The sequence below is a fragment of the Polyodon spathula genome, chromosome 18, assembly GCF_017654505.1.
Source record: "Polyodon spathula isolate WHYD16114869_AA chromosome 18, ASM1765450v1, whole genome shotgun sequence".
Classification (NCBI taxonomy): domain Eukaryota; kingdom Metazoa; phylum Chordata; class Actinopteri; order Acipenseriformes; family Polyodontidae; genus Polyodon; species Polyodon spathula.
In genome coordinates, this window is record NC_054551.1 from 17100925 (window position 1) to 17127435 (window position 26511).

At 40.1% G+C, this 26511-nt stretch overlaps 2 protein-coding genes across 7 annotated transcripts in view; both read right to left on the reverse strand.

Annotated features, from left to right (window-relative positions):
- The window catches only part of axdnd1 (axonemal dynein light chain domain containing 1), a 40184-nt gene extending 34210 nt beyond the window's left edge, over positions 1-5974 (reverse strand). The window contains exons 1-4 of one of the 3 annotated variants that reach the window (XM_041277110.1): positions 5495-5974; positions 3725-3881; positions 2612-2796; positions 1629-1732 (exon numbers count right to left, since the gene is read on the reverse strand). In XM_041277110.1, coding sequence (XP_041133044.1) covers positions 1629-1732; positions 2612-2796; positions 3725-3824 — 389 coding nt within the window. In that variant the 5' untranslated portion in view covers positions 3825-3881; positions 5495-5974. Of the gene's footprint in view, positions 1-1628; positions 1733-2611; positions 2797-3724; positions 3894-5490 lie in introns of all 3 variants that reach the window. The other 2 variants (XM_041277108.1, XM_041277109.1) reach the window with 2 other exon arrangements.
- Positions 5975-7065: 1091 nt separating this feature from the next.
- Positions 7066-26511, reverse strand: part of soat1 (sterol O-acyltransferase 1) — a 39499-nt gene continuing 20053 nt past the window's right edge. For all 4 annotated transcript variants that reach the window (XM_041277111.1, XM_041277114.1, XM_041277112.1 and 1 more), the window contains exons 5-17: positions 22598-22746; positions 21762-21821; positions 20842-20949; positions 20096-20378; positions 19758-19836; positions 19431-19512; positions 19217-19262; positions 18261-18390; positions 16590-16687; positions 16283-16381; positions 13765-13900; positions 12633-12778; positions 7066-11660 (exon numbers count right to left, since the gene is read on the reverse strand). In XM_041277111.1, the coding sequence (XP_041133045.1) occupies positions 11589-11660; positions 12633-12778; positions 13765-13900; positions 16283-16381; positions 16590-16687; positions 18261-18390; positions 19217-19262; positions 19431-19512; positions 19758-19836; positions 20096-20378; positions 20842-20949; positions 21762-21821; positions 22598-22746 (1488 nt within the window). In that variant the 3' untranslated portion in view covers positions 7066-11588. The remainder of the gene's footprint in view (positions 11661-12632; positions 12779-13764; positions 13901-16282; positions 16382-16589; positions 16688-18260; positions 18391-19216; positions 19263-19430; positions 19513-19757; positions 19837-20095; positions 20379-20841; positions 20950-21761; positions 21822-22597; positions 22747-26511) is intronic.

The following is a 26511-nucleotide window of genomic DNA, read 5'->3' on the forward strand; positions in this document are numbered from 1 at the left end:
TCCATATAAATGGAATAAAACATTCATATGTAGTTTAAAAATATGTTATATAGAACAGTAATCATGTCTTTATGATTGAAATAAAAAAAAAAATTATACATTGTTTATTTATATGTAATTGATGCAAACTGCAGCGGACTACTTTCAACCAGTCTACCCCAAGATATTTGAAATGTTTAACCACCAGAATGTTTACAAACCCACCCCAACTACTGAGGGGCAGCAAATTCCTACATTTCTATTGCAGGACTGTACACATTTGCGAGATTTAAAACAAGATTACAACTAGAAACAAAGGATTGCTCTTGCTCATGAAATTTAAAGCTGTGTCACAGTTCCATAGGCAGTATTTACACGTACGTGGAATTTAAAATAGAATTGCAAATTGTGGCAAAACGTTAAAATATGCCTAAACACACACAAACTCCAGAAGAATGTGCCTGTGACCATAATAATTAAGCCAACAAACCAAGAGAAAATGAAAACAACAAAATCGGTGTGTTATTAAGTCAACTTAATTACACATTCGTGTTTATACAAAGACAAACGTAATTATTGATTAGTGCCTAGACAATTTACCACTTAGTAAAAAGCAAAAACATTTGGTGCCATTCAGTTTACAAAAAGAAGTTGTTAAAGAGATTGTGTCCATTTCACCAGTAAGGTTCTGCTGAACATGCAGAACTGCCAAGTGATTCAGTCATTCTTGGCTCATACAGTGCTTTTCGTAGGTAGACTAACACACTACCATAATACTGAATACAAAAATAAAATACACAAAACATAATATTGAATATGGAAACGGCAAAAGAAAGTGGACCCTGACACAACCTGACCCTTTCTGGCTTTCTCACTTTGTGCGAGAGCTGGTGATCTGTGAGTCTTGTGTGAATGACAAGCTCAGAACTTTCACTTCTAATGAAGGAGAAGTAACTCTGATTTGCCTTTTAATGATGTCAACTGTTATTTGATAGGTACACCGTTTCTGTCATATTTTACCATTATGAGGTGGAATTTAAAAAACATTTATAAAAGATACTGCTCCCATCAAAAGGTACTTAATTATTCTATATAAAGCTCAAACAATGGTGGTGCTGGGTCCACATTCCAGAATAGCACAGGCTCCACAGGCCCATATAACCAAGCGCCTATGCATGTTATAAGAACAGAAGTTCTATAAACAGTGTATGATACATCACAAAAACTGTACATATTAACTACCATTAAATATTAAACAAAAGTGTTTTTAACTTTAGAATGAGGTTGTATAGTCTATGCACGGGATGACATCTATACACCAGATAAGATATACTGGAATATCTTAGCAGTGACTGTTTGATTTCTCGTGATTTAAGATTTAAAAGAAAACAATTTGGTATTGATAGATAATCTAGATTTCATACTTCTTGTAGTCTTTGTGTTGCAGCTGTCAAATCTTGATTCAACTATGGAGAAAACTATTTTCACTAGAACTCCAGTCTGAAGTCTCCAGTCAATATCTATATAATGAAAAATGGTCCTCTAGCTATGGCCTTTAGTCAATGAAAGGTGTTTATTGTTAGTTAAGTGAAACCGAATCACACCCCTTAGTGGTTCTCATTGTTGCAGCACACTGTTACAAGCCTTACCTCCCTGCTCCAGTCAGTGAGGTAGGCTGGTCAGTCAGGTGTTTGTATTTGGTCCGGCGGACAGGATGGTGCCACACATGATCTGCCACTCGGAGTCCAGGGCCCTGCCACACACATTAAAAGAAGCATGTTATGAAGTCCTGGGCATATCTGTGGGGCATGTTAATCTAAACCAAGTGGACTGGAAATGTAAGCAAACAGACTCAATTAATGGATTACATCAAGCTAACTTGTTCAATTATAGTTTTAAATCAATTAAACTGGTATTATTATATACACGTTATCAAGAAAAAAAAAAAAAGTGTAAGGTGGTATTTATCCTCACTAGACCTTGAACATGGAAACACACTACTATTACAAACAGCACTACTGCAGCTGGGCCTCCAAGGAGACAGTCAGCTATTAATTACAGTGTGTCATTTTAGAAACAGGTACCATGGATAGCACCTGGCACATATAAAGCACTGAAGTCCTATATGACAACCGATTACAATCACATGTGTAAAATATACAGTAATGAGCTGAAAATATGAGTACAGTTATGTGGTTGTTGTATTTTAAATCAATGCAAACCTGAAACTACAAGTAAAATAACTGTTTTAATTGAGTATCTACTAAGGCAGTAATTGTACAAAGTATAAAAGCTCGTGAAATGCCCCCCTGTCAAGCAATGGACTGAAAGTCATAATAATAAAATGGCTTATTTACCACTCGCCATAAAATAACAAAGCGCAACAGATTTTTTGAAAGGGCTATTACTTTTATAAATCAGGTAATTCCTCAGATTCAGTTGTTTAACCTAGGGTTTCCAATATTACCCTTGTTCTAAAAAGCCAGTATTTCAGTAGATGCACCACCCATAATGATTGCAGTAGTGAAATAAAACTGAGGCTACTTTTTCTTTAAACATTAGTAAAGATGTGTGCTGTCTGTTTGTCTGCTGATGCAGCGGTTCTCATGCTGGTGTCCTGTGCTAGACTCACCTTGAAGTCCTTTGGGGTTCTGGTAATCTTGGGAGGTCCCAGGCATCCCCCAGGGTGGTTTATGGGTTCCACAGTGGAGGTCAGGCTCCTGAGAATCTCCTCAGGGATGAAATCACTTTGCAGTGAGGTGGGGAGAGGCTTGGAGTGGTCTACTACCAGAGACCTGTCCCACAGCTCTGGGAGCTCTGCAAGCACACACAGGAGACACAGTGATTATGTATACACACTATATGCCTTTCATTGGTATTTGGTTGTATTTAAGTATATTTTTCCTTGGCATTTTATTTTCAAATGTTATTAGTGTTGTTATGCTAAAACCTGCCACATCTGATTTATTTGGTTTCAGGGGTCTATCGGCATGTGAAAATATCACATCTCAGAGCGAGTGGTTACGTTGGGGAATTATAAATTAACAAATTTATACACAGCAGGGTGTCTAAAACACCAAAGTACAGTACTGCACATACACTATTCAAAGCAAATAAGTGAAAATTGTTGTAAAAAAGTGCAGTGTTAAAAACAAAGCATTGTAATTCAGTATTTGGTTAACTGAAAAAAACAGCATTCCAAAATCTGTTCTTAACATACTCTCAGTCCGAGACAAAATAATCAGTTATTTATTTTGCACCGAAACTGAGTGCTAACCCGAGACATAAAAGGAGTTTAATAAAAATCAACCTGTTTTTGAAGGTTGGCAATGCTGTGACAACATATTGTTTCAGCTCATTAAAAAGGTACAGTAATTCTATGAATCCCTCACTTTCTACTAGGTTTTTTTGAAAGCTGTTTTTTAATGTTCTAAAATGCCATTTGCACGTTGATGGATTGCAATATCCGAAACTGTATGTGTCAATCACGTGACATGCGGTTAGCTAACTGTCACTTTACTAATTGACTTGTCAACTATTCGGTAGTCCTACTTGTGTGTCTTCACCCACCCAAAGTGCTTATGAGAAGACACGCTTATACCACCATAGACCAGGCCAACTGTACATGTTCACTCAATATGCCCAGAACTGAAAGGCTGCAGGCTGGAGGTGTCGAGGACAGGAATGAGGTGCTCCTGCCTGCCAAGTCTCAATTCAAACACATGAAGTGAATATGAATACTTACCTTGTCCTTGCTCTCCAGCAGATGCCAGGGTGCGATTGGATTTTGACCTCTTGCCCTCCGGTCTGGGCACTGCTGGAGGTGTAGGCATTGGAGTTCCCATTGCTGAATCTTAATTAGATCTTAATGTACGTGTTAGCTATAAAGGTAAACCAGGGTCCTGCAAATAAAGCTGAGGGTATTATATTAATAAAATCTTGTGAAGGTATGTAAAAACAGTCAGCTTATATAGGGCCAGTGCCACTAAAAAGGATTCAGACAATATGATTGAGCATCCCCACCTCTATCAGAATCTCATTAGCTTTGCTCACAGACAGCAAGAACTTGGTAACTTTTGGTAAAAACGGAAAGGTTGTTCAGTTGATCTAAACAGAGGTTTATCAAATACAAGTTGTTTATATTATTAACCTTTCTGAGTTTGCATATGATTGCAGAAATAAACCAAAAGACCAAATAAACCAAAAATGAACTGTGGTATATTTGATTTTTAAAACCATAAGGCCTTTTATCTATTATTTAAACAGTTTATATCTGCCAATTAAATATACCCCAATGCCTGTGTTTCCAAAAGGCATGGCAAACTGTTCAAATTACTCATCCAACACTAAATATGAATGTCAGATTATTTTATCCTAATTTTCAGATAACAGTGTATGTGTAGTAGATTTTTATTTTCTTTTAAGACTGACCCGAGACTGTGCTTTCATAATGTGTGCGTACCTAAATTCAACGGTATTGTTGAGTGTTGACTCAACAAAAATGTCACTATTGTCACAACACTTCTGGGTATTTAAGAATGCTTCATTGCATTCCTAAAATAAACGGTTAAATTTAAAATGAACGAGTCTGCATATTGGCCTGCAGCTTCATAAACTAAAAAGAATGCAAATTCTTAAATACAAGTTTGTATTAAATATGTTGCATTATATATATATATATATATATATATATATATATATATATATATATATATATATATATATATGTGTGTGTGTGTGTTACCGTTTTGACGGCGGATTGCGGTATCAGTATCTATATTTAAATATTTAAATCCATTCAATTAAGCTGAGAGTCGGTGGGTTTGTTGAGTCAGCGTTGCGCCAACGCTCCACGTCACTAGCTCTCAATGGTGAGTCAAGGAACGAGCCATTGCCTTCGCTAATAAGTTCCATACAAATAATGTACACGCGTCAAAAGTGACGATATAGGGTTTATACATTGTACACTTTAGCATCACTGTATAGAATTAACAAATGCATATAACTGTATGCGTTTTTATTTATTTTTAATTTTAAAAAAAATGGCAGTATTAGGATCTGCCGCTGCTTTAGACCGTAACAATGGAACTCTAATGCACCATTTGAAGCAGGTTCCCACTCGCATTGTTGTTGTGATGGCTTTATGGCTATACTGGTAATTCCATTTTACATTCAAGATGAGTAATCTAAAGAGGGTATATTATTTTGGATTTGTTGAAAAAATAGATTTTCTTCCAATGTGTTCACATCAAAACAGTTCTAAAATATAAATATAACCGACTTCAACACGCCTGTTTTAATGCAACTTAAGTTCAAGACAATTCATGATCACTCCCAAGATTAACCATTAATTTACTGGTAGCTTTTAAAGATAAAATACAAATGCTTTGACTGAGTTTTTATTATAATTACATAATGCCAAAATAAATTATAACCTAACATAACTAACTACACATCGTTCGTAGAAAGAAAAATAATAATTATACAACTGCAATAACATATTTCACGTACTGACTCGCTCATATTCTGCATTTCTTCTCGTCTCCTTTTTCCTCTTGTGAGTTAGTTGAAGAACTTCATCACCAAGGACGCCGAACTGGGGGACGGGGGGGGGGACGGGGCCTATTTGTCACCATGGCAACTGCAAATATAGATTGGAGTGTGTCTGTATTATTGCCTGACCCAACGACTCTAATTTGGCAGGCGTGGATAGCTAAGGTACTAACTCAGTACTTACGGTAGTAGCGTCCTTTCTTTTATCGGTTATTCATAATGTAGTATGTTAGGCTTTCCGAATGTTAAGACCTCGTCAGGTTGCGTCCTCCCACTGAGGTTTGAATTTTGTATTGATCGAACTTTCTGTGTGTTTGTCTCCCTGTTCGCTGCTGTATACAGCGGGACAGTATCTGTGTAGTTGAATCGTCAAATCGCCACACTTGGAGAATATTAGTTTTCTGAAATGCATTTTAGAAGCAAATGTCAAAATAAGTTTTTTTTTTTTTTTACTGCTAGAGGGCGTACATGCCAGTTTTGTACGGGGGGTGGGGGGACGGGGGGTTACTGCATTACACTCAATAGGGCTTGTGCTCTATAGCAGTCTCCCTCCCTCCCTTAAAATCTGTAAAAAAAAGACAGCTTGAGAGAGAGAGAGAGAGAGAGAGAGAGAGAGGAGGTTACACAGGGACACAAACCTCCCTCCTCAGCTCCATGTTAAATTCTTTATATCGTAATGTATTTGTTCATGAAACTCATGAACTAGCTACTGGCACCACACTGTAACTTTATTCCTGTGCAACATGAACTGTAAACCATTACATCCCTGCCCTTTATTTATTTTAATTACATGCCTTGAATTTTATCAATGAAGACCAAACAGTACTGTACAGAATCCATTGCATCATGCAATTAGCAGCCATTTAAATGAATGGTTGAATAGACATTGCATCCAGTATTCAAATAAATCTTCCCACAGTACTCTGTCTGAAGCACACGCCAGCCCCACTCTTTTAAAATGTTAATGCACTACATTCACATACAGCTGCTTTCTTGCTACAATCCTAAATGGTCCACAAAGCTGTGTCCCACATCGAATTTCAATTTTGCTTAAAACATACATATATTTACATTTCTTTATGTAAGTTTACAGCATTCTTCCAGCATGCAGCCTTCTGTGCACTCAGCTCCATTACATAGCCCAAATATGACTTTCTGTAAGAAAGCAAGCTCAAATACAAAAGATATTCCGTTCATGACACGTAATAAAGGCTACAATCCTTTTCCAACTTGATTTTTCTGTTTTCATTGAGACAGTATTGTAGACCATGACCACATGCTCTCTTCTGACAGTAAGAGACATATCAGATTACAACATGACTCAAGCTCAACATTGTATTCACAAAGGCCATTAATGGCTATGAATGGAAAGTATTGAAAAGTTCCGGTACGCACCATTGCCATCTCCTAATCAAGTTAGCGGTGTGCTTGGCACAGGTTCGTCTTGATGATTAAACAAAATGACCAGCTTTATTCTTATCAATGACCCCCACGGGCCACACATTCCTTTAAATATAAATAAACATACTAAAATTACATAGAAATACTCCTTTAATGATAATCAGTTCTCATTTAGAAGTTCCAATATCACATCACAACAAAACATTCAGAGCTGTTTTTACACAAATAGTTTTGTAGATTTTAAGGTAATCTTTAAACAAGTTAAGTCTTTGGAATGTTCAGAGATGAGATTAATATTGAAATATGACAATTTAAAGATGGGGCTCACAAATGAATGCAAAAGTAGGAAACATTTCCTTAAAAACAGCAAAATTGTACAAGTGGATCAAAATATGATTGAACACATTTCTGTAAATATACCATAAGGTAATTCTATTAAAAGGTGAAACAACTGCAAAGATTTTGTCTGTCAAAATGTCCTTGTCCTTTTGGGTACAAAAAGCTGTGTGACAGGAATGTTGATCCTAATGAAGCAGTAGAGGATAAAGAAACTCTTCTCTGCACAGTACTGGCAGGTCTCTCAGATTTCTGGAAATGACATAGATGTATAGAAGCGACAGCAGAACATTACCGATGTGACACACAGCACTGTGGGAACAGCAGTTTTTTTTAAAAGCACTTTGACATTGGCACCAAAAAACATTCAGCCAAGTTGTCACTAGTTTCACTATCCCAGTATTGTAATGTGTTTCTCAATCTGTAGCTAGACTCAGGCTTACTGCACAAATGAGCACCTTCAAATGAATTCCTTCTCCTGGCTCTTGTTGCAGTGTTACTGTGTTTGAGTTCAGGAGCTGCTCTTCAGTTCTAATTGCCTGTCCTGCACATAACACTGACAAAGAGTCTTTATAGAACAGAGTCAGAGTCAGAGTGACTTGCCACTTTCCTTTTATTGCGCTGGCAATACACCCCTATGCTCTAAATCTAGGCTATGTTGCATATGTCTATGGCAGGCAACTGAAGAGCAGCCCCTGAACTAAAGGTTAAGGCACTTCACCATAGACATTTCAGCAATTACTATCAGAACCACAGAGAATGGTTACAAACAGCATTAAAAAAAGATAAGGAAAAGTAAAAACACAAGAGGCCTGCATTCGTTAATGGGATGTGTTACACTGGGCGGGCTTACATTTGAGTTCAGTGCAACTTGTTAAAATGCGTTATAATGAAAGGAGTGATGAACAAAGCCTGCAGATATCCGTATCTGGGTATAAATACCCAATCCTAATTTAATAGTAAAACAAACTACATTTAATCTTCATTTTCAAAAGTCCAGCCCTTGAATTCCTGCTGATGCCAATGTCATTCAAAAGGTCACTCAGCTCGGAGCTGTGCTCGTTTCTGCTTCATATACTGTAGACCACCAGGCACCGTCTGTGGTCTGGACTGGCAAAGGAACCAAATGACTGAATCAATATGGACACCACAGCCAACAACTGCTACCGTATTCAGAGAGTCAGGCACGATCTGATACAACGTATCACTCGTGGCGTAATGAAGGGCTACAGCTGTTCACATGGTGCACACTAATTGGTTGAAGGATTTGTAGATACCTCTTCAAGCATCACATGCAGGTGCAGAAACAATAGCCCAGTGCCATCTTTAAGCAGCTTCCTCCTTGCACATTTATTTTCAGATCTGGTGATTATAAAACAAGCTGAAATTAAGATGCTTCAAATGCTTGTGTATTAGTAAACTTGTGAAAATCCAGGCAAAAATGCTAATTGAGGTAAAAAGAACATCTTTGAAATGTGTTTTGAAAAGATGTTTAGTGTGACTACTAGAATAATTTTTATTTAGCATTGTGTAGGTCAAACATTGCTTTCAATGGGTACATAAAAAAAAAAGAACACACGTGTCTAATGTGAAAGATAGACACCATTCAGCATGTAAATATGCATCAAATAATATCTGCTGTTCACTGCATACATGTGACTGAACTCAAACAATCTGGGCCCTTGTGTAACAAACTGGCTGCTTGTTTTCTGGGTAGCAGTGTCTGAACTTACACAAGGATGCTTTTGTAAATATGAGGCAACATATAGCCACAGCTTAAGCGATACCCAAGTTTTATGAATACAGGCCACATTTAAAATTAAACGTAAACGAGTTAAAAAAATAAAACTAAAAAAAAACATCAAAAATTGAACCTAGTCAGGGCTTCAGCCTTTTTGTTCTTCTGAGACATTAAAAAACAGAAATACTGCATTTTGACAATCATTGAAAGAATAAGCAGTGGGGTTCCAAAATATATAATGTCATACCTGTCAGTTTTCTTTTCAGTGTTGACATCCTGACAACTTTTCAGTTACAACTTTAAAGTCCGCCCTAGTTCACCGATAGTGTAAGGATTACTGCCCATATTGTCAAACAGTTAACACAGCATCCATGAAATGGTGCAGAATAGAAAAGCCGGGTCACTTGCTAGGTTTTTTTTTTCCCCCCTGCAGATCTCAAACCCCAGTGCACTAGTGCGGCCATTTTGAAGAGGTTTAAAAAAAAAATAAATAAGTGTAAAAAGGTGCCAGGATGTTAACACTGAAAAGAGAAATGGCAGCTATTTTATTGAAACTGTTGTACCAACACGTAGGGATGTGTAACACTATTTCAGAACCTCAGTACTTACTCTTTAAAAGGCTATTTTAAGTAGTATAAATAAGCATTTGTGAAGTTACCATTTCAGGCAGGTTAGTAACTAGCTGCAACTCTGATTCAAGGGGTTTATAAAGATGAGCGGTTCAGCAGGGTCCAGTTTAGAATATACACTCAAGTTATTGGTTGCCTTCGAGTTTGTTTAGAACATACCAGCAACGAGTTCTGAGGAGCTCCTAACAGCTTTACCTCAAAACAATGAAAAGGTCAACGATCAGACTAGCAGGTCCTTTATTGCCAATAACCACCAATGCTACACATTTTCTTAAGAGGCCTGACATTAAAACCATCCAGTTGCTTAGTTCTAGTTTGTAAATTCAGAAAAATCAGGGCAATATTACAGACTGTAGCATTGGAATTCAGGGTAAAATGAGGAGATATCTACCTAGACAAGATATCCTGAAACAGCACCCCTTGTGGGTCACAGTAGAACTGACACAGCAGTGCAGTGTTCACATGCTGCCCCTAGCTGCTTCCCTCTCATTGCTTAATAATCAGTTTACAAAGAGCCGTGATTGCTGTACAATCCCCAAGTGAGTGCATACCAAACCTGCAATGTATACAGTGTGTGTGTCACAATGGTGAGTCGCTACTACTCCCTTAGAACTTGCCTGCTCATCAACACAGAGGACGTGTGATCAGCAATGCACACAGATAAAAAATGAGAAGTGGGTTAAACAGGAAAGGCAATGACACAAACGACTGCAATTCAAATCCCTCAGAACTGCAGAATATTTCTCTCATCATTCCACTTACATCTGGGTTAATGAGACTGTAAAAGGCAAACCAAATACAATGGAAACCTCTTCAAGCAGTCCCCATTTGTACTTTAACTGGTAAGCAAATACTGTTTCCATGTTGATTGAAGTAGCTGTATAGAGGCTACATGATGGTTCAAAAAAGAAACTCGGAAATAATTAACTGGTGAAGGACAACACCATGAGTAAATAGCTGATCATGCCTTTCCTTATATTAGGTATACTTATCATTTTTATTAAAATGCTGTGGTTATGCTGCAGGTATGTGCTAATGTTTTGATAAATTCGTTCTTTGAAACGCACCCCCTCCTCCAGTTTAGAACAGTAATTATTTTACCCTCCATTTTCTCCCCCATTTAGAATGTCCAATTGTGTTCCCGCACCGCAGCAATTCCGGGGCATCTCCTGATCCCATGAACAAGCCAATTACAGCTCAGAGAGGGAACGGAAGGTTCCGTGAGCGTCCTTCGATCCCACGAACAAGCCAATTGCCTCTTTTACACGCAGCAACTCACGTGGATGTCAGAGAGCTCCTGGCCTCTGGAGGAGAAAGGCTTGCCAGCAGGTGTCCACTTGAGCTCACCAGGCGTCTCTCCCTCCCTAACCTGTGGAGGACCAGAGCCAATGCAAACAGGAAGAGGTAAATCTCTCCAGGGGGAGTTACTGCAAGCAAGGCGATAAAGTGTTACTAAGATCACAAGAGGTTCAATAGACAGCAGAGTTTTGTGTCACAATTATCACATTATGAAAATTTTGAAGTGTAGTTAACAGATGTATTTGTATTTCATTAAGAATACCAAGGACATCCAAGTCGGTTGACAGGGAATTGTCAATCCCCTCCAACATAAATTGGGAAAGATTGACAAATGAAGTATGACTTGGGAGGAGAGGGTGCCATTTGTTGCCTATGGTACACTATTCCAAGACTCTTTGCTTAATATCCTCCCAGTATTTAGCAAGCAAGGGATCTTTGTATTAATCTGCAATTGGTTTAAAAGATCAGCATTGTCCAATGAGAGCTGAGCAGGACAGTGGTGCTTCTCTGCTGAAAACCCTGTACAGAGAAGACCAGGCACTCTGGTATACACAATAAAAGAAAAAAAAAACAAAAAAAAACACAACAACAAAAGCACATTCACTTGGTTCGTAAAAATTGGCAGGTTTTGTTTCTTCTCAGTTTTGAAATCAGTTGCTCCCAGGAGAGGTTTGCTGGTGGCAAGTCCAAGAACGAGGTGTAAGCAGATCCAAGTAAGAGGGCTGGAAAACAAACAGAACATGATTAGACATGAATACTGGACAAGCACAAGGACATAGACACAGGCAGACGAGAGAGAGCTCAAAATGTTCAATTTTAGAAAGCTTGTAGTTTAATGGAGTGTGATCTTCATGAAGTTTTTGGTGTTTTCTACCCCATTTGAAATTCAAATGCTTCTCATTGTTGCATTCCACTTAGCAATCAGGATGTTCAATGAGGTAAACTATCCCTGGCAGACAGAAGCACAAAGTCAAAAGCAACTCTCCCCATTAAGGATGGTAACCTACCCTTAGTAAGTGAATTTCATACCCTCATTACGCACTCCAGCATCCTCAACCCAGAGCCGCGCCCCTCCATGTCACACACTCCAGCATCCTCAACCCAGAGCCACACCCCTCCACGTCACACACTCCAGCATCCTCAACCCAGAGCCACACCCCTCCACGTCACACACTCCGGCATCCTCAACCCAGAGCCACACCCCTTCATGTCACACACCCCATTGCTACACAGCTTATAAATGCTTTCTGCAAGTACTGCATTTTGTTTCTTTTAAAAACCAAACATAGTTTTGTTTGACCAACTGTATTTCACATTTTTGGTTACTTTCTTCACAAAAATGCCTTTTACACTGGGTGATCACTTCCACATTTTGGACAGTATACAGGGCTTGAAACGGTCACTAGCCCTGCATACAGCCCTGGCTTTCTGAACTCCCTTGTTTAGGTATATCATTGAAATGACCAGGTGCCAAGACTTCAACAATCGGGCCCCTGGTAAATCTGCTGTGAACTGATTGAACTTCTCATCACAGAACAAATAAATCAGTCTGTAGGTTTACAAATTTGAGTTGTTCATGCAGCTATAAAAAAAAAGTATCATTGCTTAATCCAGATCATGTAATTAATACACCTGGGTGAAGGTAGTTCTGTTATGCAGAGCTAGCCCGTGTGTATATGAACAGAGAAACTCACCCTTGTCAGCGGGCAGTAGTGCTGTGCATACCACTCCTGAGAGTAGAGGCACAGCAGGACGCCCTGGCCCAGGAACAGAGAGGTCCACATGATGACGTTCCAGATCGGGCCCTTCCGCCGGTCGTGCAGGATGAAGTTGAACAGTACTGCCAGAGAGAGGGAGGGGGCAAACGAGCGTCAGATAATACTTCCAATAATAGCCTTATCATGCAATAGGGTTTTTTTTGTTTGTTTAGAAAAATTTAGTAGTGGCCAATTCATTTTGCCCCGCTTTTCTCCCAATTTGACATACCCAATTATATTTTAAGCTCAGCTCACCACTACCACCGCTGCACTGACAGCTGCACTGACACTTCGGGAGCAGCGAAGACGAACACATGACTACCGCTTTTTTTTTTTTTTTCACTCTGCAAGCCCACCAACACAGAGCTACAGCGTTGGAGGACAACGCAGCTCTGGGCAGCTTGCAGGCAAGCCTGTAGGCATCCGGCCAGTCTACAGGGGTCACTGGTGCACAGCGAGTCGAGGACACCCTGTCCGACGAAAGACCCCCCCACCCCCACCACCCCACGGGGGGCGCTCTGCCAACTGTGTGCCTCCACCCGGGAGCTCCCATCCATGGTTGGTGGAATAGCCTGGACTCGAACCAGTGGCCTCCAGGCTATAGAGTGCACCCTGCACTCCACTACATATAGGGTTCTTACTGCAATCACTCATATATTGTACTTCTCTATAACTTATAGTGCTTTCATCCGAGTTCAGGAGCTGCTCTAATTGTAGTTTCCTACTGAAGAGATATATACCACTGGCCTGATCAGCCAAAGTGTCTTTATAGAAGTAAAAGCCAGCGCCATCTAGGGATCTGCTATATTGGTTTCCCTTAGTTTTGCTAGCACTACTGTGAATTAGATGGTGTTGGTGCTTACTAATAATAAGACAAGTGGCTGATCTTGCAGTATTTTAGTATTTACCAAGTGATTGCAAACATCATAAAAAGGTAAAAGGAAAAAACACTTCAAAGCTAAGTGAATTTCAACAGACATCAAAACACCTGTACACTCTGGTACCGTTATTAACGGATGATTCACAGATATGCCAGCTTCCACAGTTTACATGTTAACAGTGCACTTACTTCCAAAGCACATGAAGAGGCAGAAGAGGACTGGGTAGAAGAAGCCGAAGCAGATAGCCAGGGCGTACTCGTGAACCACAGCGGAGACCGTGAACACAAACAGCATGGCTGGGGCTCGGAACCGCTTCCCAAATATCTAGTGAGGAAAAGGGGAGGCGGGGTTACTGCACAGTCCCACTCTTGAAGGCATTTCAAGGAAATAGGCCGAAGTCAGCAACATACATCCCCCATTGCCAAGACAGTAAATTCAAAATCTGAGCCATCAGTATGATGAAAAAGTAGAGGACCAGGACATTAATAGTGTATACAGAATACACCTCCACTTATAACTATAAACTGCAGTATAATTATAAAATATCAAATCAATCTATTGTTGTAATTACAATACACATGTAGGGCACTGAAGACATTGAGAAAGGCTTCTACTTATTAAATGATAATAAATCAACTTTTATATAGCACCTTTCATAGTGGGCCACCATCACAAAGTGCTTTACAAGATACGAGACTAGGGTGTGTGAACTAGGCATCAGCTGCAGAGTCACTTACAACAACGGCTCACCCGAAAAACGGATCACAAGGAGTTTAAGTGACTTTCTCAGGGTCAAACAATGAGTCAGTAGCTGAGCTGGGATTTGAACTGAGAACCTGCTGGTTGTAAGGCCGTTTCCTTAAACACTGGACCACACAGCCTCTTTATTAAGGTTGTTTTAGCCTCTCAATTTATGGTTGGATGTTCACCAGCTGTGGATAACATGTAAACTACTTGAATATTTTCAACTTTATTATATTTCCTAACTTAATGACTTGCAGTGCAATATATACAGTACCAGTCAAAAGTTTGAGTACACTTGCTGGAAACTAGTTTTTTTTTTTTGCATAATTGACAATGTTTTATGTCATATATATACTTGTTCTGTATGTACTTGAAAATGAAAGCACATGTTACAATATACAAAACAAAAGATAAGGAGTATCAAAGCAATGTTCAAGAAAGTTGAAAATTGTCTCTAAATCTTGGATTCCTCAAAATAGCCACCCTTTGCCTTAATAACAGCCTCACAAACACGAGGCATTCGGTTAACGTGTTTCAGCAGGAAATCACCAGACATGTCTTCCCAGCTCTTCTGCAGCAGTTCACAGAGATGTAGGGCACTTGTGGGTAGCTTTGCTTTGACTCTTCTGTTCAGTTCATCCCATACAAGTTCCTTCACTTTCCTTCTTCGCCAGATAGTTCTTGCACAACTTTGAGGTGCGTTTCAGGTCATTATCTTGCTGAAGAACGAAGGACTGCCCAACTAGCCGTAATCCTGATGGAATGGCAGGCAGGCAGGCATGCCTCTGAAGTATGCTAGGATAGCCATGCTGGTTGAGCTTGCCATGGACTTGGTAAAGATCACCAACTTTGTCACCAGCAAAGCAACCCCAGACCATGACACCGCCTCCTCTATGCTTGACAGTGGGAACCACACATGCAGAACTCATGTGCTCACCCTCTCTGTGTCTTACAAATACTTGGCGGTTGGACCCAAATATTTCAAATTTTGAATCATCAGTCCATAAGACCGACTTCCACTCCTCAAACATCCAGTTTGTGTTTTTTGGCCCAGGCAAAGTCTCTTCCTCTTATTCTGCACTCTTAACAATGGTTTCTTTACAGCAATTCTTCCAGTTAGGCCAGCTTCACACAATCTCCTCTGAACAGTTGATGTTGAAACATCTGTACTTCTAGTAGCATTTAGCTGAGCTTGTATTTCAGGGGCAGTTAATTGCCAGTTTTGCAGACTTGTGACTCAAATGAATTTGTTCTCTGATTCTGAGGTCACCCTTGGTCTGCCTGACCTTGTTCGGTCCTCAAGAGTGCCAGTTTCTTCAAATCGTTTGATGGTCTTGGCCATAGCAGTTACAGACACTTGCAAAGTTCTTGCGATTTGTCTTAAAGATTGACCTTCATTTTTTCTTTGTTCTAACACCATGTTATACACATTTCAGACTTTTAGCTGACTTGGGCTTCAGACTGAAATCCCCTTGCTTTGGGTGACCATTTCATTGAAACTGACAAGATTTACATTTTCATTTAAAAATTCAATTTTTGAATGCAGTTCACTTATGATTATCAGCTTATGTAAGTACACGTATCATATAATGAAAAATTAAGTGTTTATGGACAGTTAAAAGCATAGATAATCATGAAAAACCTGGTTTCAAGCAGGTGTACTCAAACTTTTGACTGCTACTGTATATTTTAAGATTTTACATCTTACCATAGCTGCACCAATAGTCTTTATAAAAAGGCAGCTTTTAAAATGAAATCTTCCAAGCACCCATCGTAATAAACTCTGGCTGCAGGTAGTTCATCCGAGTAACTCAAGCAACTGTAGCTTCCTCATCAGTAACGTCTCTCTGATCTTCCAATCAGGCATAGTATTGGATGTATTTACACACAGACTCGTTCGCATCTCAATTACCAAAGAGTTCATCCTTCAGATAGCCCTGCCCCACAACACCCCGCGCTCACCCAGAGAAAGTCCAGATACACATAGCAATAGAGCCAGTCATGAACGACCACGTTCCAGGTTCGGTAGTAATTGGCAAATGATGTGGAGTTCCACCAGTCCTATAGAAAGAAAACAGAAGCACATGCATTCAGGTAATATAAATGTGAAGAGAGAGAAGGAATCAGGGCTTTACACCACTGGGAATTAAAGAAAGGGAGATGTAAATATTTTTTTCCCCTCATAAAAAATAATGATATTTGAAGCTACTCTGTTCAAAGCAGCAAGTCACTGGGAATGGGTTAGTACAGGACCAGCGTGGGCTCTGACCTTATAAAACATCCTGTCCGCGAAGCGCAGCATCTCAGCAAAGGCATTGAGCCAGCAGTGCAGGAAGGCGAAGAATGCGAGGAACAGGATGAGCACACCTGTGGAGAGACAGCAGACACACTCTATGCTTTACACTGCTGCAGCTGGCAAAGTGACTCCATACATCATACCTATTGTGCACTTCCATTTGTTACATAGGTTTGTAGGTCATATTACAGATAGATTTGTATTCTCAGCAATTCATTTGTCTGCCTTTTCAAAGCCACTGGTTATATATGATGTTATCAGCCAATAAGGAACTTTCTCTGGCCTGCTTTGTTCCAAAATCCATTGAAACAAAAGAGTTTCAGCAACTCAACGTGTTCCTTCACAACCACTCCTAAGGTGTGTTCTTGTACCACTGCTCCTGGTCTTCACAATTAGCTTCCAAGCTATTAGAGTGGCACAGTGCACCAAACCACTCTAGTGCAGTACCGTGTGCGCCAAACTGCTTGGAGGAGGAGCTCAGTCCTGCTGCCTTAAGGAGGTCCTTACAGCTTCACCTAAGATGCTAACTATACAAAAAGAAATGCCACGAGAGTATTCCACAAGGTTGATGCTTATTAGCGTTACCCGGCTACCCAAGAAGAGAGATGAGAGATGAATTAAGGTACTTGACTGCATCCTGTAAAATCTGATTTGTCCATAGTAAAATATGAAAGTTGTAATTTTAGTAACTTGGTGTTCATTGTGAAAGTAATTTTAGAGAAACATGACAGGAGTTACTTTGTCCCATACACTACTAGTGGAGAATATCTTAGATACGGAATCAGATATTTCACTAATGGGAGCATTGCCTTTAAAACAACTGCAATGTAATGTTTATTTTTGTGTGTGGTAAACTAGGTGTTTTCACAGTCATACAACTTAGTGTTACGCCAAGTGTTGATGAGAGACTCAGTTAATTCTATAGAAGTTGCTTTGACCAATCGCTTCAATGTTATTGTTATTGTATTGATAAAATTGTTGCTAATGCTTGTTTATTTATAATGTTTTAGTGTAATAGATTGCAATTTTTGAACGCATTGCATTACTGATGTTTAATAAATTCCATCTTTTTAAATAGATTCCTAGTAAATCATTTGCCTGTGTAACAACGATATTGAGAACGGGTTTATAGCGTACAATAGTTATTGTTTTAAGAATAATTACTGCTATGATATAACCCACAGGTTTCAAATGTGCTGTTTATAGTACTATAAACGACACTATGCAAACTACGCAAGACATATATTGGCAGGCCATGCTTTTAGTCAGTGTTGCACTTCCTTAGTTATTTTACCTTGAGAGTGAAATTGTCCCACCACCTCTCCTTTCATTAAACCAACCAGCTGCTTCCTGTACTGACTAACATTCTTTCAGCCAATAACATGACCCAGATAACACTGCTGAGGTGAAACAGATTTCCTGAGGAGTAGCCCATGGAAATTGAGAACTTTCTTTAAATCAGATATGTTTTAAAACGAATACTGGTTTGCTATAATATTGTTTTTCAAAAATGCACATTTTAAATGTATGTAGCTAATGGAAGACAGGTAAGATTTGTGGAATTCTTTTGTTGCATTGATTCCTTTAAGAGAGATGGCATGGTGCTCAGTGCAGTGCCCTGGTCCTGCTTCACTTGTCACTCACCTGGGAGAATTGAGTTGAACACACACAGCACCATGACACGCAAGTCAAAGGGCTGGAGGCTGATGTTCCTAAACTGAGGAATGCACAGGCGTACAAACACATAGTACGCATAGAAGAGGCAGCCGAGCACCTGAAACAAGTCAGCCACGTATTAGTAACACACACAAAGAGGATCCCATGACCTCCACACTATACACATGTATGAGACAGACAGGTTACTCCATATACACTTGATTCCACTATGTAACACAATTTTTGTTTCTGGGTAGTAAGTGTTATTTCCTAATTGCTTATGCCTCATAAATACAGTATAATCGTAAATCTCGAAAAACTACTCGCTTCTAAATCTTTTGTAGTCATTTTTGTATTAACTTTAGTATAAATACATGTTAATTTGGATTCATATGTTGTTTTTTTCTGACTATGAACAAAAAGACACACATTTGCCTGTTTTCCCACTGGAAATAGTGATATTTTGAAATATCACTGTCCTGGTCACAAAAGCAAAGTTTGTGGGGAATAATAGCAATTTTCTATACTTTTGAGGCATAAGCAATTAGGAAATAACACTTACTACCCAGGAACAAAAAAAAAAAAAAAAATTGTTACACAGCGTTCTCAATCTATTTGTGCTAAAGGTCCATGGCAAGTTTCTTCACTAAATATACATAAAAATGGAAGGGGTATGTAGATCAAATGTCACGTGACATATGAACTGCACACTAAGGTCCAGAATCTATTACAACTTCCTGCTTCTCAAAGATATACAAACTAAGGATGTGGGGGATCTTCTTTAGATTTCGTGTATTGCTTTTTGATCTATTGCACAGCACTACACGTGTACAGCTGCCTAGCTCCCTGCTGACAGTGCTATGCACCACCAGGGAAATAAAAGTTCAAGCACTTGGAGCCCTTGTTCCTCTACAGTAAAGTTTCCAAAGTAAAGCTTGACGTACCTGTAAAAATTTGGTTGCCACGTAGCCCCACCTTATTGAAGGATTTCTAGGGAATGAAAGAGCACAGCATCAGCTTTATTAAAACTTCAGTCAGGTCAGTCACAGAATATTTCCTTATACAAAAAGTGGGGACTAAACTGCAGCAGTGAAGGAAAGGTATTAGGTAGACACAAAGAAATGTGACTAACTGTCACCACTGTAACAGTTTCTTTACCTGGGGTAGCTGTCTCTGTAGATGAGCGTTGGTGCAAAGAGGAAGTACAGGTACCGGGACATCTGGGGGATTGGCAAGGAGCCTGAAACAGAGAAAGTGTACCTCACTGCCAGCCACTTCCCAGCTCACCTCTTCAAGAAACTCCACTTCCCCACACCCCCTACTTAGTTGTGTAAAATTACAGTTTCCTCTCTCAAGCTGTTTGTTCAGCAAGAATTGTAATTGACACTACAATAAACACACCTTATCCAAATACTAAAAGATATTGAAGCTACCTGTTTGGACATACCATTGTAGAACATATAATATCAGCCTTTCCATACTCACTGCTTTGCTCTCTGGAGGAGGACAGCACTTTTGGAACGTTTTCCCTGATAAATGAATGTGCTTTCATTACAAGCCGCACCTGTACAACACACACAGAAAAAATACTGATAGTGCATCCTAAAACTAGAATTCAAAGTACAAAGCATGCATCCTAAAACTAGAATTCACAAAGTACCGAGCGTGCATCCTAAAACTAGAATCCACAAAGTACCAAGCGTGCATCCTAAAACTAGAATCTACAAAGATTATCTGAACAACAAAAGATTATCTACAAGGCAATACCAAGATATTAAAGTAAGCAAGCAATCTTAGTATTTGAGAAAAACATTGACTCTGACCTGTTCCAGTATGATGATGAAGCGTGAGGCAGGGGGCAGCCCGTTCCTCAAAACCATGTAGGTGGGCAAGAAGCCCAGGCCCAGCACCTGGAACAGCATGAAGAGGGTGCTAGCAAGCAAGGAGCGCAGGGTCTTGTAGCGAGAGGTGCGGTAGTGACGGGCCCACTGGTGGAACAGGCCATAGGGTACAACAAAGGTAGACACGAACATGAAAAGCCACGTAGACACCACTAGGGGGAACTTCCCAAAGGCGTAGACCAGGAGATCGAAATCAAGAACAAGCCTGGGGTGTGAGAAGGAGAGGAGACAGAAGAACACAGCAACAAGACTTAGGAACATTGTATTTTATTTCACATTCCGGCCAGTAGCGAGGACAGAGTAAGCTACTAGGAACCTGACAAGCACCGAAATGTTTCTTGTACATTTTCTTAGACAAATGTTCTTAAGAATCATAATCCCTCTGTCCTAATGTCTCCACTTAGTTTTAAAAAGTGTCTTCTGGTCTTGGTTTCTGTGCTGTGCTTCACAGCATTGTTAAACACCACAATTATTTTTGTATAATTTATTCAATTTTTTTTTATTGTCATTATATAAAAATGTGTGCGACGGTGCCTTTCCTCCCCAGATCCTGATGCTCCCGATAACTTGTGTTAAAGAATGTCCTGACCATGTGCTTCTCTTGATACACGTATGCCTCCACTAACAGTACAGGCATGTCCCTGTGAGAAGTGGAGGAGGCTCCTTACCTGCCCTCGTCGATAAAGTCCACAGCCAGGGTGCTGATGATGAAGAGGATGAGCAGGGCTATGAACATGTGATAGATGGTACGGATGTGATTCACCTCAAACAGCTCACTGAGGGAGAGGAGACAGAGACAGACAGGCTGTTTAAACACAAAGCTTCCAACACCACTCACACACTTCTCTATCCTTTTGAACTGCTCTACATTGATACAGTATATTCCAGTTTAGATTATACAGAGCTGCAGTCTGTTACAGCTTATTGTCTTGTTGCAGACACTGTGCACACTAGTGACAGAAAACTAGTGAGAGAAATTCCATAATAAACTTAATACATTCAATGAAAAAACATTTCGACTGCAAGCCTTTCAGTGTGTTCAAAAATTTGAAGACAGAAAAAGACTTCTAGGTCAAAACTTCTCAATGAATGTATATGTATGAAGTTTTACTATTTCACCACTATTGAATGTTTAATTATTGATCTCCTAATAACAGAATGAAAACCATGGCAAACAGTGACTAGCTCAACATGAGAACGCCTTTAACGTTATTTATTTTCATTTTTGGGATGCCTTCATTTTTGAGGCTCCTCCTGCAAAACACTCCTTCTATAAAAACCAAGGTATATAATTAGGAGAGTTTCCAGGCTGTATGTATCAAATACTCTCTGGCACGTCGCAGGGTATCTGCGCCGACATCACTTTAGATCAATGTCGTAGCCGATAGCCTGGGATCAGGAGGAGAATCTGTCCTCAGAGCACCCGAGTCGAGTGAGAGTAACGAAACAAATTACAAATTTTCAAAATCAAAAATTAAGATAACTGGAGACTTCAAACCCAGTGGCTTACTGACCATAACCAAATGTCAGTAAAAAAAACACAGCGATGTTACCCACAATATGGTACAGACATGTTTAATGTACTTACTCAAGCAGGGAGCGACGGGTCATGAAGAGCTTGCCTTGTTCAGAGGAGAGTCTCGGCTGCCTGAAAATAAATCACACATTACCAACAAGCATGACGGCATCATACTACAATAAATACAAAACTAGAGCCCTCAAGCAACATGAACCAAACCTTGATCTAAATCTACCAGAGACACATTTGTGATGGACAGGTATGAGCTGAAGAATGTCCTTACCAAAACAAATGCACTGTGGAAATAGTATCATTCACCCAATGTAGGCGATAAAAAGCAGTTCTGAATTAATTTCACACAGCGAAATGTAAACAACAACAACAACAACATGTTCCATTCAGAATCCCGCAATGTGTGTTAAATTGTTTATATCCGTTTCCACACTCATGAATGTTTGGCTTGTTTAATAAAGCCACACACACATTCCTTCACGTTGCTTTCCCACACCCCTGGGTGATGAAGTCCACTCTGACAACCAACTTTTCACTTAATAAAATACGAAACCTGTGCTGGTTTGCGGAATACTCATGAAGCTGGGAGCTGTGTTGTATGCCAAAGGAACAATACCAAAAAATGTAAATAGCCATCAAAACGTACTGTCCTTATTAGTCTGTATCACCAGTTTACTTAAACTTTGTTAGTTTGCTTTTAAAGAACTAAAAGCTCCTGCTAGTTTGAATCTCCAGTTCTCCACCCCTGCTTGAACATCACCATCTTATGCTCCAACTAACCCTCTATTTAAAAGATACACATTTAAAAAGGGACATAGCATACTAGGCATATTAGCATATCGCTACAGTGTCACCCTCCCCCACTGTCTCCTCCCATGTTCCTCACACAGTACCTGAGCTTGGTCCTCTCCTTCTCCCCCAGCGAGGATGGAAACACTGGGGGGGCTGCGGGGGAATCCAGACTAGCCGACTCGTCAATCAGATTATCCACAAACTCGTTCATCTGGCAGTCAAACTGCTTCAGCAGGCCTGCCTTTAAATGCTAATGGGAGGGAGGAATAAAATCATTAACAAGCACAGGAGTGAAATCCATCCACTGCCACGGCTGGAAATCCAACATTACACCCATCTGTACGACAAAAAGGTTCCCCCAAGATGTACAGCCACTGTGCACATGGAAACAGTACCTCCAAGACCTACAGCCACAGTGCACATGGAAACCGTACTGCCCCAAGACCTACAGCCACAGTGCACATGGAAACCATACTGCCCCAAAACCTGAAGCCACTGTGCACATGGAAACCGTACTGCCCCAAGACCTACAGCCACTGTGCACATGGAAACCGTACTGCCCCAAAACCTACAGCCACTGTGCACATGGAAACCGTACTGCCCCAAGACCTACAGCCACTGTGCACATGGAAACCGTACTGCCCCAAGACCTACAGCCACTGTGCACATGGAAACCGTACTGCCCCAAAACCTGAAGCCACTGTGCACGTGGAAACCGTAATGTCCCAAGACCTACAGCCACTGTGCACATGGAAACAGTGCCTCCAAGACCTACAGCCACTGTGCACATGGAAACAGTACCTCAAGACCTACAGCCACTGTGCACATGGAAACAGTGCCTCCAAGACCTACAGCCACTGTGCACATGGAAACAGTACCTCAAGACCTACAGCCACTGTGCACATGGAAACAGTGCCGCCCCAAGACCTACCACCACGGTGCACATGGAAACAGTACCTCAAGACCTACAGCCGTGGAAAGTCGGCCAGTGAAATAAAAACTGTACGTGATCAGAATTTAAAAAAAAGAGTAGGACTATGAACTACAAGTAGTACATTTGTAGAAGGCCGAAACATTACTTTCTGATTGAACGTTCATAAATGATATTGTTTAGTCTTCTTTTCATGTACATCGTTGCAGTTTCTTCTTTGCTTGCCACTGACCTACTGTTCGCGCAATAGGCATACCAATACTCGCAGCAGAAGGAGGTTAAAATCCCATCCGCACTCTAAAGAGCAGGTCTTAGAATTAGTACACTGAAACCAAGAACTAAACTAAAGTGCACTTCCTTCCACGCTAAAGTGTGGTCAGAACTGTGGTAGAGGTCATGTCAAGGTCAGGCTTCTCAAAAGAAAACCCCTTCCTCCAGCATTTTCCAATAAGGAAGCTCTGTGTCACAGGACCGGCTGAACAACACACAGGCTCACATGGTTTGGGGGAAGCAGGGAGATTTGAAATGCCACTTTTGTTGAAAGTTGGTTGGCCATTGTCCAACACATGTTATTGAGATAATCTGAGAATGTAGACTTTTCCACCCATTTCCTCCTTCAGGCACATGATTAGCGATTCACTGAGGTGTAAATCAACAGACCAGATGAAACAGGATAAAGGACACTTGAGGTTAATGACCCTGGAGCACAGTGCAGCAAACAAGCAGACTCACTTTGACAGACCAGTCTGCTGACACCGTGAATTTCCTGTTAGATCCTGGAGGAGTCACACAATTAATGGGAAATCCTGTTCAAAATTCTTTGTCTTTATTATCACTGAACCAGCACGAATTAACATTCGGTTTTCAGTATGATGAAAAAGTGATGACCTACAGTAACAACAGTATTAGAGAACAGGAAATGTTTGGTCACAATTTGATGAATTTACTCTATATACCCAGGATCCGATAGCCTCAATAACTTATGCAAAATAATGTCAATACCAAGTTTCATGACAAAATGGATAAGCAGCATTCTAGGTAAAGACATCCATCTCCACTGTGTAGGACATATTCCCTGAATATGATAATACATGAACATGTAATAATGATATAACTGGACTTATTAATGAAACTGCTGCGTCTTAGGAAAAAAGCAAACTGCTATGTCTTAAGAAAAAGGGCCCCTGGGTTCCTGGCAGGAATACTGAACTGAAGAGGACCAGGGCTAGGAGGGGGGCATTTGGACTGAGTGAGGCTGAAAGGACAGTGAAGAAACTGCGAAACTGCAAACAGAAGACGTTTGATGCAGGGGGAAGACAAAATATAGGATGTCAACAAGTCCCAACTGCAACAACATGCTGCTGGATGAAAGGAAGCAGACAAAATGACAAATCTCAAAGATCTGAGAATTAAAAAGGCAAGATACACAAATTATCTCACGAAAGTGGCAACTCAGCAGAGGAAAAAAAGACTATAAAAATCAAAGTGAAATTGAACATTTTGCGCTCCACATCGAATGCTACACAAGATGCTGTCACTCTGCTAAGTAAAGCTGCAACTATGGGACTAAAAACAGAATCAAGATGGGACCTGAAATGGACCCAAGACGAAGAAGCAAGCTGCCAGTGAGTCAACGACCACAAGCAACGAGACTGAGGCCCGGCTAGAAGACTGCCGTAAAACTTACAGCAACTTATCAGACAAACCAGTCTGGATCTGCTGTACACCTAAAACCACAGTATTCAAAAGAAACTGTGCCCTGCTACCTACGTAACTAAAAAATTCAGCGAAGAGAACAAAGCAGATGGGCGTTGTTGTGGGTCCTGTACTGAGGACTGAAGACTTTTTGTTGCAGCTGTTTGTTGATTCAAGAGAATTGAAAGCTTAGTTGCAAAGTTTGAGCCAATGTGGGACTGAAGACTTTGCTGCGGAGAGGAGAGTTTTGTACTGGACAATTCAACAGACTGAGTTTCTAAACCAGCAGACCAAAAGTCTAAGCTTCAAGGAGCTGCTGAGTACAATTCAAGTTGCATTTTACTTTCATGGAACTAAATTAATGAATTGTAACACATTCACATAGACTTGCATCGTTGATTATTTAGTTTGCACGCTTTGCGTGTGAAATAACTTTTAGTGAAACTTGATGAAGTAACTACCTACCTACCTCATATTACTGTATGAAGAATTTCTTTAAAAGTAAACACACCATATACATAATCCATATACCATTAATAAGCTTAATGTGATATATTCTTAAGATTGTCTGCACTATCTCATATGTACTCTGTGTTTGGATGTGCGCGTTGTGTGTGAGCAAGGGACTAGCTATCTCACAGCCTGCTTGCCTGCTGCTGATGTGTCAGGAGACAGGCGGTGTCATATTTCAATTGCCTGCTAATCAAGCATGAATGCAGTGAGAGGTTTTTTAATTGTGTTTTGTGCTTAGAGACTAAGATTTACTTTGACTTCTCTGATTCTGTTTATTATTTGTGTAATGTCGTCACGCAAGGGGTGGTCGATATGATGACATCGGGCAGTTCAGGGGCTGTGTGCACGCATACTGGACCAAAGACAGCTCAGGTCTGCACTCCAGTGTAAACTAGGTTGCTCAAATGAGAAGAATCTTTTAATCTGATTGACACTAAAGTAGTTCATGTCTGAGCTGTAAGTGTGAACACACCTCCAGTGACACAGACAGGCTGCTAATTCTCTAGCCTCTCCTGCCTTTCACCACTAGAGGCCTGGCTCTTTAATTCTGCTTTGGTAAATATAACCCAGCCTCCATTTACTACCACTGCACAACGGCTGTGTTGTCAATGCAATACCACGTTTAGAAATGCATATATATATATATATATATATATATATATATATATATATATATATATATATATATATATATATATATATATTTTTTTTTTTTATTTTTTTTTTTTTTTTTTGGGGAGAAATGAAAAAACCAAATATCCCACTCAAGTCTTTGGTAGTTAATGGATTATACACTTGTGGGATGGCTTGCTCATTAGGTGGCTGTGTGGTCCGGTAGTTAAAGAAAAAGGTTTGTAACCAGAAGATCCCCGGTTC